This window comes from Ovis canadensis, chromosome 2, assembly GCF_042477335.2.
Source record: "Ovis canadensis isolate MfBH-ARS-UI-01 breed Bighorn chromosome 2, ARS-UI_OviCan_v2, whole genome shotgun sequence".
Taxonomy (NCBI): Eukaryota; Metazoa; Chordata; class Mammalia; order Artiodactyla; family Bovidae; genus Ovis; species Ovis canadensis.
The window spans coordinates 11,360,311-11,373,150 of record NC_091246.1 but is presented as its reverse complement, the minus strand read 5'-3'; the positions used below and the strand labels follow the sequence as shown (position 1 = coordinate 11,373,150).

General features: G+C 36.5%; 1 protein-coding gene across 4 annotated transcripts in view; it reads right to left on the bottom strand.

Annotated features, from left to right (window-relative positions):
- PTBP3 (polypyrimidine tract binding protein 3) overlaps positions 1-12,840 on the bottom strand; it is an 86,696-nt gene that overhangs the window by 21,225 nt on the left and 52,631 nt on the right. For all 4 annotated transcript variants that reach the window (XM_069575418.1, XM_069575420.1, XM_069575417.1 and 1 more), the window contains 3 exons: positions 11,862-12,026; positions 2,301-2,411; positions 661-835 (listed from right to left, as the gene is read on the bottom strand). In XM_069575418.1, coding sequence (XP_069431519.1) covers positions 661-835; positions 2,301-2,411; positions 11,862-12,026 — 451 coding nt within the window. The remainder of the gene's footprint in view (positions 1-660; positions 836-2,300; positions 2,412-11,861; positions 12,027-12,840) is intronic.

The following is a 12,840-nucleotide window of genomic DNA, read 5'->3' as shown; positions in this document are numbered from 1 at the left end:
ATATATTCAACTAGGCTATTCACTACTTTTCCTTTTACATAAAGGTTTACTTCAAAAGTTTAGATTACTGAGACCTGACCTTAAACAAAAGAAGGAAGCTCTTCAAAGCAACATTAGCATGAATAATGCAGAAGATTGTATTTTTATTAGTGCAAAAATGCAATTTCACACAAACTTAGGGTAATGACGAAAAGTTCTGATGTTTAAAAAACAAAATCCTCTTCTTTGAATAAAGAAAGAACATACTACCAATTCAGGCCCTTGTTGTAAAATATCACTACTTTAAAAAGGAGAAGTATTTCTCTCAAGAGCACTTATGTCAATATTCTGCTGGCTATAAATCAACTTGTTTAAACCAATAGTAATATATAAGACTATTAAATCCAGACAAATGGTTGTATGGTTTATAAAGAATGAGCAATATTCTTTAATTAATGTTAGAAAATAAATTCAATTTTAGGTATCCACTTGTTTTTGACAACTAATAGAATCTACTAATATTAAGATTCAGTTAATGAACACATTTTTGTTCCATGAGTCTCCCTTTTCTCTAGAAATCCTGAGAGAATCCAAGAAGAAATCAGCTGACATATATGGATTAACAAATTAAACTTTTAACTTCAGAAAGCTTGTTCTATGACCCAAAACAGAACTACTCACCAAAAGCAGCAGCCATAGGGGGTTCAAGGGATGGCTGGCCATCACCAGTGGGAAGGTCTAAGCGAGTGAAGTCTCTGCTTTTGTCATTATTATATTTCACATTAAGGCTGGTGAGCTTGGAGAAGTCAATACGCAGAGTGCAGCATGCATTATAGATATTCTGGCCATCCAGAGCCTAAAGCACGTAAGAAAGGGACTGATGTTTTGCAAGACAACAATAAATCAAGTAGCCTCTACTTTGACAAAAAGTGGCAATCGGGTGTAAAGTACAGAGGACTAAACTAAAAGCCAAAGAACTGTTTTTCCTTTTACCTTTATCACTAACTGTGTGAGCCTAAGAGAGAAAACGATAACTCTATTTCTCAGTTTTTTCTTCTGTAAAGTGATAATCTCTTATTTTATCTATGGTAAGATAAGTGGAAGAGGAGAAATGTATAAGCTTGAAAACCTATAACACATTATTGTACACTGTACTAATTATGATTATTTTAAAATGTTTAAATATACTTAAATTTAACATTTCATCTTAACTCATATTAGTGTAGTTTATATAGGTTAAGATGATATAAAGTCTTTGTAAATGGTACTTGTCAGAACCACAATATGTGGAACAGTATCAACCACTTTTTGTTGTTGTTGTAAATTTATTTTCTTTGAGTAACAAGATTGAGGGAAGTTTTAAGTCAGAGCAGATACAAGACCAAAAATTAGCAATCTCTTCTTTCATAATGATAAAGATCTTCCGAAGGGATATTTATAGCTACTAATGACTTCAACAAACACTTGAATTTACAAAAAATAGATACCAGAAACTAAAACACAAAAAATAAAACAAAAAACAAATGTACTAAAAAACGCTTACTTATCCTAACAGTTACTGACGAGTATGCCATCGTAAAGGTACAGAACAATGCATGCAGGCAGAGCTACAGCAAATATCAATGTCATTCCCGGTCAAGAGCTCACTATGTGATACACAAGGTGCTGTCCGCCTCAGTCTCTATCTTCGTGAAAAAATTAGAAGTGATTCAGATACTGATACAAGACAGAATTAGAGTTAGGGATAGATCTCAATAGGAGATGGGTCAAACACAACTAAACTGAATGTGAAGTTTTATATCTTGTCAAAAGTCAAGCACTTGTGTGCTAAAAATAAGCCAGTATGAATTGAAAGCAGCATATTTCCTAAGATTTAATGTCTATCAATTTAGAGCTCAATGAGATTCAACAGTGAATATGGTTGCAAAAATATAAAAATCAATCAATCTTTGGCTCACTTAATAGAAGTAAATGAGGGCACCAGGGCAAAGATAATTCTATTCTATTAGTTAGATTATATCAGGAGTACTTTGTGCGACTCTAGTAGACTTCAAATATGACAAACAGAAATGAGTCCCAGAAATATAAGAAATGATAAGGGATTTGAAACCATTTCATATGAAGAAAGGAGTAGCTTTTAGACTATAAAAAGAGCAAAAGGAACAGTACATTTAAAAAGGATAAATTAGTTTGTATATTTTATTACAATTTTTTAAAAAAACATAGTAAACTACAGCATAGGAGAAGACATGATGACTTTCTTTGGTATCACTAAAGTGACTATAGTAACAAGTGAAAAGTGAAACAAAGATCATAATTACCATTTTGGCATAATGTGCATTCAACGGGTCAGCATACTGAAGCAAGGCTTGAAACTGATTATTCTTTGTAAAGGTGATAATCTTTAAGACTGTGCCAAATTTAGAAAATATCTGGAAAAAAGTTCACATTAGGTTAAATTTAAGGGAAAAATTTAGCTAACTTATCTTTATAAATACAACTTGATTCATAAATCTCAGTTTTAAATGAAAATTATATCCTTTATTAAAACTACTGGTACCAAAATTACTTCAATCAAGCTTAAGATGTTCATGTTCTAACACCCATACATGGCTTAAAACAGTGCCTGACATACAATAGGAACTAAATATTTAACCTATTTTATAACTTGTCATAATTGGCACAGTACTGAAACAGAAGGTTACAACAGGAATTAATTAGTGCTGTGAGATAATGGTGTTGCAAAGCATATACCTGGAAATGGAAGAGTCACACAGATCAACTATTTCAGCCTGAGAATCAGCATCTACTTCCTGAAATTTTTATAGAAAGGAAAACTACAAAATATTCAACAAAATGAAGAACAAAATGTCCAATGCTCTATTAACTAATCAAATAGTCATAGAGAATTGTTGTAAGCTCTGAAAAAAGTCAGGAGTGAACAAAGTAGAAACAAGAATCTCAGCAGTGGTTCATCAATTTTAAACAACAGTACCATACTAATGCAAGATCTTGATAATAGGGGAAACAGTGTGTCTGTGGGGGTAAGGAGGTATATATATTCTGCTCAAAGTATTCTGTGAACTAAAAATGCTCTAAAGAATTCTAATAAAACAAAATGTGAAACGGGAGAAAAACTAGAAAAGGCAGAGAGAGAACGGGGGAGGAAACCACAAACAAGCGCAGTTAAGTAGGAAACAGTTATCAAGTTGGCAGATACATGTCCAGATATATCTTGGCAGATATATAAAAAAGCCACTTTAAATGCCAATGTTCTAAATACGCTAATTAAAATACAGAACTGTTAGAGTGGGCTTTTTAAAAAGCACATGCAAGACCGAACTCTAGGTTATCCGAGAGAAATCCACTTTAAATATAACAACTTAAGCTAAAGAGAGAGAAAGATACACCATGCTAACACTAATTTTTAAGAAAAGCTGGCAGAGCTATATTCATTTCCTGCAAGGCTGACCTCTGAAGAAAAATTATCAGGGATAATGAGGGATGCTATATAAGATAATGGGAGTCATTTATCTAAGAAGACAGAACAATCTTTAAAATGTATGTGCGTAACAAAAAAGAACCAAAATACTTAAGAAAAAATGCTGTTAGAACTACAGCAACACTATTGTTGGAGACTTTAATAATATCCCTCCAATGCAGACTTATGGATAAGTCTGTATAGAGACTGTGAACAAATGTATGGATACCAAAGGGGAGAGGGGTTGGATCTAATTGACATTTATAGAATAATATATCCAATAATAGCAGAATACGCATGAACACCAAGATAGACATATTCTGAGCCATAAAGCACACTTAAATTTAAAATAATAAAAAGCATACAATGTATATTCTCAATTGTAGATTTAAATAAGAAACCAGTAACAGGAAACAACACCTAGAAAATCATAAGGAAGGAAGGAAGGAAGGAAGGAAGGAAGGAAGGAGTCTCTGCTCTTGCAAGGAAAGACAAGACAATAAATAAGCAAACAAGTAACAATACATGGTCATACAAAAGTATTTTGTTTTAAAAATAAAAGGGAAAGGGATGAGCGTGATACAAGTTGGGAAGGTGCAAGGGTGCTCAAGGAAGGCCTCTCTGAAGAGTCTTTGGAGAAGAGGAATTAACAGAATGAGGGGAAGGTTTCCTCACAGACCCCTGGTTACCAATGCTCTTACAACACTTGTTCTACTTCCCCAGCACAGTTCACGGCCAGGGTTCCTACAATGCATTATGCTTTCCTCTGATGTCTCATTTTACATCTGGACTTTAATAAGCCAGAAACGTGTCTTGCTTCTTAAACCTAAGTATTTCCTATGCTGGTAAGAATTTGCTGTCATTACATACTATGTATGTGTTTCCTTAATAGGCAAATATCCTGCTTTTTTATTATCAGAAAGAATGATCAAGAATAACTATCCTAGAGGACAGGCAACAAAAGAAAAAATAGAAAAATTCAACTACATCAAAATTAAAACTCATGTTCACCAAAAGACTATCAACGGGATTGAAAAGGCAACCCACAAAATTAAAGACAATATTTGCAAATCATTTATCTGATAAGAGGTAATATACAGAAATATGAAAAGAATTTCTACAAATCAACAACAAAAACCCAATTTAAAAAACAGGCAAAGGATTTGAAAAGAACTTTATCCAAAGTAAGGGCTTCCCTGATAGCTCAGTTGGTGAAGAATCCTTCTGCAATGCAGGAGAGTTGGGAAGATCCCCTGGAGAAGGAAAAGGCTACCCACTCTAGTATTCTGGCCTGGAGAATTCCATGGACAGTCCCCAGGGTTGCAAAGAGTCGGACACAACTGAGCGACTTTCTCTTCACTTTTCCAAAGACACTTCACTTCTCCAAAGACAATCAAATAGCAACAAGCACAAGAAAAGATGCTCAATGGCAACTCGTGTCCATCCACAGATGAATGAATGAACAAAACGTGGTGTATACATACAATGAAATATTATTCAGCTTTAAAAAGGAAGGAAATTCTCACACAATACCGATGAACCCTGAAGACACTGTTATGTGAAATAAGCCAGTCTCAAAACAGCAAATGATGAGTGATTCCACTTTTATGAGGAACCTTGTCGTTGTTTAGTTACTAAGTTGTGTCCAACTCTTACGACTCCATGGACTCTAGCCTGCCAGGTTCCTCTGTCCATGGGATTTCCCAGGCAAGAATCCTGGAGTGGGTTGCCCTTTCCTTCTTCAGGGGACCTACTTGACCCTGGGATCAAACCTGTCTTCTATACTGGCAGGCGGATTCTTTATACCACTGTATAGAGTCAAACAATTCTTATAGGAGATCAACAAGACTCGTGAAACTAATTTGTCTTGGAAAGGGTCACCAGAAAATTGCATTCTTAAAGATGTAGTCTGAAGGCTCTCTATTGAAATTTAAGATGTTTTTAAAAATATATAATTTCATTATGGTCATACTTCAGAGTTCAGAATGTTAAGACCTTAATCCCTCATAGAACCCTATTTTGAAAAACACTAGGAAATTTTTGTTTTGCTCTTTTAATGAAAGGTTTGGTCTTATAATAAGTACTTCCTCAATACACCCTCATATCCTAGAGAATAAAGTTTATAAAATAATACCACGGACTTCCCTCGTGGTCCAGTGGTTAACAAGCTGCCCTGCAAGGTTTGATCCCTACATTCGTCTGGTCGGGAAACTAATAAGATCCCATATGCTGTGGAGCCCATGTGCCACAACCAGAGAGTCTGCGTGCCGCAATCACTGAGCCCACGCACCACAATGGAATATTCCACGCACCCCAACTAAGGGCCAACACAGTCAGATAAACAGATAACTATCTGTAAAATGCGTATGTGTGTGTTATGGTTACAGTTATGCATAGGTCTGTATTGGAGGGATATTACTAAAGTCTCCAACAATAAATAGTGTTTTTGTAGTTCTAGTAGCTTTTTTTCTTAAATATTTTGGTTCTTTTTTGTTATCCATACATATTTTAACACACACACATATACTTATGTGTATATATATAAAAGGAGATATATTTAACTGCCTAACTTCCCTCCTTCATACTGCAGACACAGGTAGTGTTCTAAAGTACAAGCCAGATTACATTTTTCCCTGCTTAAAATTCCTCACTATCTCCTCATCATCCACACAGCAAAATCCAAGCTCTCTGGTATAATGTACACAATCTCTCCCTGGTGTACCTCTCCAACCTCATTTCCTGACACTATTTCCCACTATTTATTTACACGTTTTATTTTATACTATTAACATCAACAACTATTTACACTATTTACATCAACAACTATAGTAGTTCTCCAGATACACAAAGCGGTTTGACTTCTATGCCTATACATGTGGCTTTTTCCCTGTTTCTGTATCTCTTTACATAATGCCTAGGAAATTTTCATTTATTCTCTTTCAAAACTCAGCTCAGCAATAATGCCACCAGAAAATTCTTAGCCTCGCCCAAACCTCAATAGGGTTCATTTTCTTTACCAAATATTTTTATCCCCTTCTTGGCCTCATACAAATACTTATCTTGCTGTTTTACTTATATTGTATTATACATTTGTCTACATATGTCTCCTTTAATTAGACTGAAAGTTCCTTGAAGGTACATTGCTTGTCTTGGTCATTTTGTTAGCATTGACGACAACTTCCTGGCACATACGAGGCACAGAGTAAAAGTTTATTATTAATTGATAAAAAAAATTATACTCTGAGACCTGACTGAAGAATAATGGCAATATGCAAATTTTAAAATGATAAATATTTCTTTTGTAAATTATCTTGTTAATGAAGTAACAAGAACATATAGCTTGCTCTAAAATTTGCCATTTTTATATTATATTATGCTATAGGACCTAGTTAATTTCCACTTAATCTTCAGATTTTGTTAATGTTTAGATCCCTTTCTCTCATTTAATTTGAACAACAGCCTGAAGCATATCATCCCTGGCAGATGTGTTTGGCTGTATAATTTTCATCTGAACGTGCTAAGAGAATATAAATGTACTCATCTGGCTAACCACGCTCTCTAGAGCTCCCTGGATTGTATTTACTGAGGAGCTACAAAGATCAATCTGATATTAAAGTAAGCAAACACCAATATCAGGGAATTCAGCAATGCCTTAAGTGTGATTTTTAACAACTTTTTATAATTATCAAAACACTTATTTTTAAATAGATTTGGCCTCAAAAGATCAATGTTTAGGAAAGTTTAACATATATTTTTATTGATTACAAGGTCTTTGACAACTTCCCTAATATATATACTTTGCTGTCATAAATACAAATACACAGAGACTCAACTCTTGATATGTCTTGTGCATTTTAATCTTTTCAGACTTCAAAATGGGACTAATAAAATACAAGAGATCAGGTTCTGGTAACATTAATCTTCAGGGTGAGGAAGATTAATAAAGAGTGATAATGAGAACTTGCCAGAAACTGAAACTGTTCACTAGTATTCACTTGAAAAAAGCATTATTCATACTAGAAATTTCTAAAATAGCAAGCACATTAGCCACAATTTGTTTACAATAGTTTTTGTAGGCAACAAAAAAGGTGACTTAAAAATTAGAATTTGGAGGCTTCCCCGGTGGCTCAGTGGTGTAAAGACTCTGCCTGCCAATGCAGGAGACACAGGTTCGATCCCTGATCCAGGAAGACCCCACATACTGTGAATAACCAAGTCTGTTTGCCATAACTATTAAAGCTGTGCCCTAGAGCCTGGGAACCACAGCTACTGAGCCCAAGGACTGCAACTACTGAAGCCCACAGGCCCCAGAGCCCACACTCCACAGCAAGAGAAGCCACTGCAATGAGAAACCCACGCGCTGCAATTAGACAGCAGTCCCTGCTCGCCACAACCAGAAAAAAGCCCACAGAGCAACAAAAACCCAGCAGTCAAAAAGAAGAAATAAGTAACTTTTTAAATTAGAATTTTATATTACTAGTGTCGATTCTTTTATTTGATACAATAATAATTGATTTTTGCAAGCTATTTATCTTTATACTTCGATTCAAAAAGGACGTATCTGTCTTTCATCCTGAAGAGATTCATCTATTGGACCTCTGTTGGACATAACTAACACCACACACGATAGTACTTCAAAGTAATAGATTCCAAAAAAATACTGTTTTGCCTTACTCGATTAGTAGACAAAGAAGAATGCAGGGCTGAGTTTACATAATGGATCACTTGATGGATGCCTTCTTTACCTACAAATACTAAGTGATGCCATTCAATCCGCAGCCTTAAGTGCCAGTCATATGCAAATAATCACCAATTTTCCAGTCCTGAATTCTTACCCTCAATACAGACTTATTTCCCAAATGTTTCTTCAACATCTCCCATTGGATGTCTAACAGGTATCTCCAACTTAAGTTGAAAATATACTCTTGATTCCTCCCCTATCTCCCACCCTTGCCCCACATCTTTACCCCCCTCAGTCTTTACGATCTAGTATAAGATGGCTCTGCTTTACCAGAAGTTCACATCCACAATCTGGAAAGCATTGATGGTTACTCTCTTTCTCTTTATAACTCACATCTACTCAACCCATCAGCACATCATTCCAAATACATATGTAATCACCACTTCCAGTGCCCATGTCCCTACCTGGGTGACCACCATCTCTCATCTGGACTATGCTCAGAGCTTTCACTTATGCCTCTGTGTGTGTGTTAGTCACTTACTCGTGTCTGACTCTGCGACCCCATGGACTGTAGCCCGCCAGGCTCCTCTGTCCATGGAATTTTCCAGGCAAGAATACTGGAGTGGGTTGCCGTTTCTTTCTCCATCACTTATGCCTATAGTTCATTCTTAACATAGCAACAAGAGTGATTCTGTTAAGACATTCAGCCTGTCATCTCACTCTTCTACTCAAAATCTTCCATGGCTTCCTATGTTACTCAGTGTAAAGATTATAAAGGCTCTGCATCATCAGGTCTTAACCCCTTCTCTGAGCCTATCAGTCATAGCTTTCGTATTTTTTCATATCCAATGACAGTCTTTTTTCTGATATTGGAATACATTAAGCACACTTCCATTTTAGGGACTTTGCACTTGCTGTTCTTTCCGACTAGATCATTATTCTACCACATATACACATAATTTAACACCCTCACATTCTTCAGGCTTCTGCTCAAATGTCATCATATTGTAAATACTTCCGTCACCTGAAACTTCTCTCATCTGAAATAGCACTATTACCATCTCAGGCACTCTTAATTCCCCACCATGAGCTAAAGGAAAAACACTAGCTTCCATAGATGTTAGAGAGCAGTTTAGCTAATGTCAACTCTTCAGCAGAGAATACAGGAAAATTTGCTAATTATAACATGTGCAACCAACTCTACTCTTTCATGTATTTCCCAATCACAATATTTATCACATTTCATGCTATTACTTACATCTTACCCAGAAGGCCACAAGAGCAAGGATCTGTTTCTTACAAAGCAACAGCTTCTTACTAGCATCTATTAAGTACAGTGAACACTTCTTGAGCGCTTACTATGTAACAGGCACTGCTCTAAGTGCTTCAAATGCATCAACCCATGAAATCCTCATAACAAATGTATAAAAGAGATACCATCTCATCCCCATGATATAAATAAGAAAAAGACATAGAAGCAGCAAGTTTCTTGCCCCAGGTTATAGAGGTAGTAAGTGGTGGAGCTAGGGTTGAAACCAGCTCCAGAAACTGTACCCTTTACTACTTTGCTATACTATACTTAAATCCGTTAATGGAATAGAGTGTCGGGGGTTAGGGCTTAGTTAATATAATTAGAGAAAGACACTCTGAGGTGAATTTGAGCTGAAAATGGAATGATGTAGATTCAGCTAAGGGGCTAGGCCCAAGAAATAGAAGACAGAAATGGACTAAGACAGAAATATGAAGGGTAAGAGGAAAAGGGTCAAAGAGCCAGAAAAGCCAGGGTGCTAAATAAGCAGAACAGTCAGGAAGTGAGGTTACAGAGACAGTGAGAGGTCTGATATGGGGGCATTAAGGGCCCTGGTAAGGAATTTTGCTTTTTGCAACAGTACTGTGAAGGAGGATTCAACAAGAGACTGCTATAACTAAAGGGCTGAGAGTCCTATCCGAATGGTTACCATTGAAGACTCAGAAATACTTCTCTTCACTTGAAGGACCCATGATCTTTAGGGAAAGAAACAAGGTTTGTTACTGGTCTCAGCGAAGTGACAAATGGAATAACAAAACAGGACCACACAACCTGGGCTAAGTGCACTGCTAACTGATAGCAATGTTGAGCCACAGGTGCAATAACATCTTTTGAGAAGCAACAGAAGTTAGCAGCAGCAGCTACAGCGCTACAGGAGCAAAAGCAAACAGAAAATGCTGATGGATCACAGAGAGCTCGATGCTACTTGGGGGGATGAACAGAAGAAGCGAAAATCCATCAGGACAAAGTAGCCAATCAAAGTAACTGCTGACCCCTTTTAGGAAACAACAGTGGCTACGAATACCACTGCTAAAGCCCTCCACAGGACATGCTTCACAAACGTACGTATTTAGAACACGGCACTCAGGAAACTATTATAGGGAATAGAGTAGGCATAATAAATGGTATATTTTGATATTTACATGCATAGCATGTGAACCATGTGCTGTGCTTAGTCATTCAGTCATGTCCAATTCTTTGCAACCCCATGGACTGTAGCCCACCAGGCTCCTCTGTCCATGGGGATTCTCCAGGCAAGAATATTGAAGTGGGTTGCCATGTCCTCCTTCAGTGATCTTCCCAACCCAGGGATCAAACCCAGGTCTCTTGCATTGCACGTGGATTCTTTACTGTCTGAGCCATCAGGGAAGCCCAACATGAATCATATTAGAAAATATATCTGAGCTCTTATTACCAGTTGGTATAATGACTGTGGGGAAAGTAACAACTTCTAAGGTCCCCAGTTCCCTTATTTGTAAAATGTGAGAACAGGAGAGGATACATTTCAATTCTTAGATATAAGTGCACACATACGACCCCCCATGACTCTTCATTCAGTAGTACAAACCCAAAGGTTTAGAAAACAGTTAAAATGATTCTAAATTGGCCTAGGGTTATACTGTTTAATATTATATATATTGAGATATAAATATGAAAATAAGCATATAATGTTTCAGTGCTTTAAAATAATTTTTATATATAGGTTGTTAAGTATAATGAAATGGATACTGGAGTTGACATCAGGAAGCTTGAATTCTGACTGGTTCTTCAATTATTCTTTACAATACTTATCAATTATTGGAGATTTAGTTTTATTCATTACAAAATTATGTAATAACTAGATGACAGATCTTGCAATTCTTAAATTCCATCTCTTCACAGTAGGCCATGATGTGGTACACTGCCTCTTATCAAGACGGTTTAGACATAGTAATGGATAGTCTATGAAAGTTATGTTGAGAATCAGTATTTAACTTGATACTTCCATATTACATGTGAAGTTACTCATATCTTCCTTTTAAAGTTTTAAAATAAAAGTGCTCAAATGTATGGAGGAATCTATAGAAATAAATTTGTTGTTTTCTATATTGATGTTACTTTCTCAGGAATAACTAGTACCGATTTTTTTTTTTTAATAGGAGTCTATGCTTTGTTCATTTTCATGCTTAGGTATAAAAACACAGAATTCTTACATTCCTTTTTAAATCAAGTTATTTAGGTTAGAAAAAGGAGGCTTTCAAAAACTATCTCTAACTGACACTATTCCTTGCATGAAACAGGATGCTGAAGACTTTTATTATTTAAGTAAATACATTAACCAGAATCAACAACCTGAAAAACTAAAGACAGAAAACATTAAAAGTTACAGAGGTCATAATTGACCCTGCTTTCATAAGCATGTTCCTCCTTACCTGATGAAGAACTTCCAGGGTAACAGGATAAAAGAGGTTTTCAATAATTATTCGGAGCACAGGGCTCTGCCCAGGGAGGATTGTGCCTTCACTGGTAGGCGCTCCAGGAAGGGCCAGACTTCCTGACTGGACCGCACTGACAGCCTGCAGTGCAGCTTGGGCTCTCTATATAACAATCCAAAATGAGAACTTGTGGTTACACAGACATATTATATAATCCTTAGTTGATGTACATTAATATGAAGTACTATGGTTAAATAAAAATATACATATCTGTTAAACTTTCTCTGGATGCATATATCCTAATACTGTAATCAGTCAAAAGTCAAAAGTCTTATTTTCTTATCACAGTGACACAATATTTAATAAAATTGCTTAAATTTACTTGAATAAATGAAAAAAATACAACCAAAAAAGAAGAAAACTTACATATATCTTTCATATCCTCATTTTTTAATGACAAAAGGGAAGAAAGCAATGTGAAAGTAACATTAAAGACCACTTAAAATCACTCAAATCCCTCTTCTTTTTTCCTCTCTGAACAACTGAGTTCTAAAACCTCTGGGTGGCATATGATAGGCATAAACAAGGAGGAGCTGTAGTGGTTCGGAGTGGGGCAGGGAGGGCATCCTGGCATGGAGCATCAGAGCCTGAGCAAAAAGAGGAAGGCATCCATGTGCCTGGCAAGGGGAACCTGAGCCCAAACAAGGAAAGTAAGGCATCTGTGAGTGGGCGGCTCACTGCCAGCTGTCAGAACCTGGGGAGCATAACAAGGGTAAGAAAGATATCCAGAGGAGAGCAGCCTAGCCAGGATTATCAGAGCCCAGGGAGAGTCAAGAAGAGGGCCACAGAGAATTGGGGGCTTCCCTGGTGGCTCACTGTTGAAGAATCCACTTGCAATGCAGGAGATGCGGGTTTGATCCCTGGGTCGGGAAGATCCTCTGGAGAAGAGACTAGCTACCCACTCCTCTAGTATTCT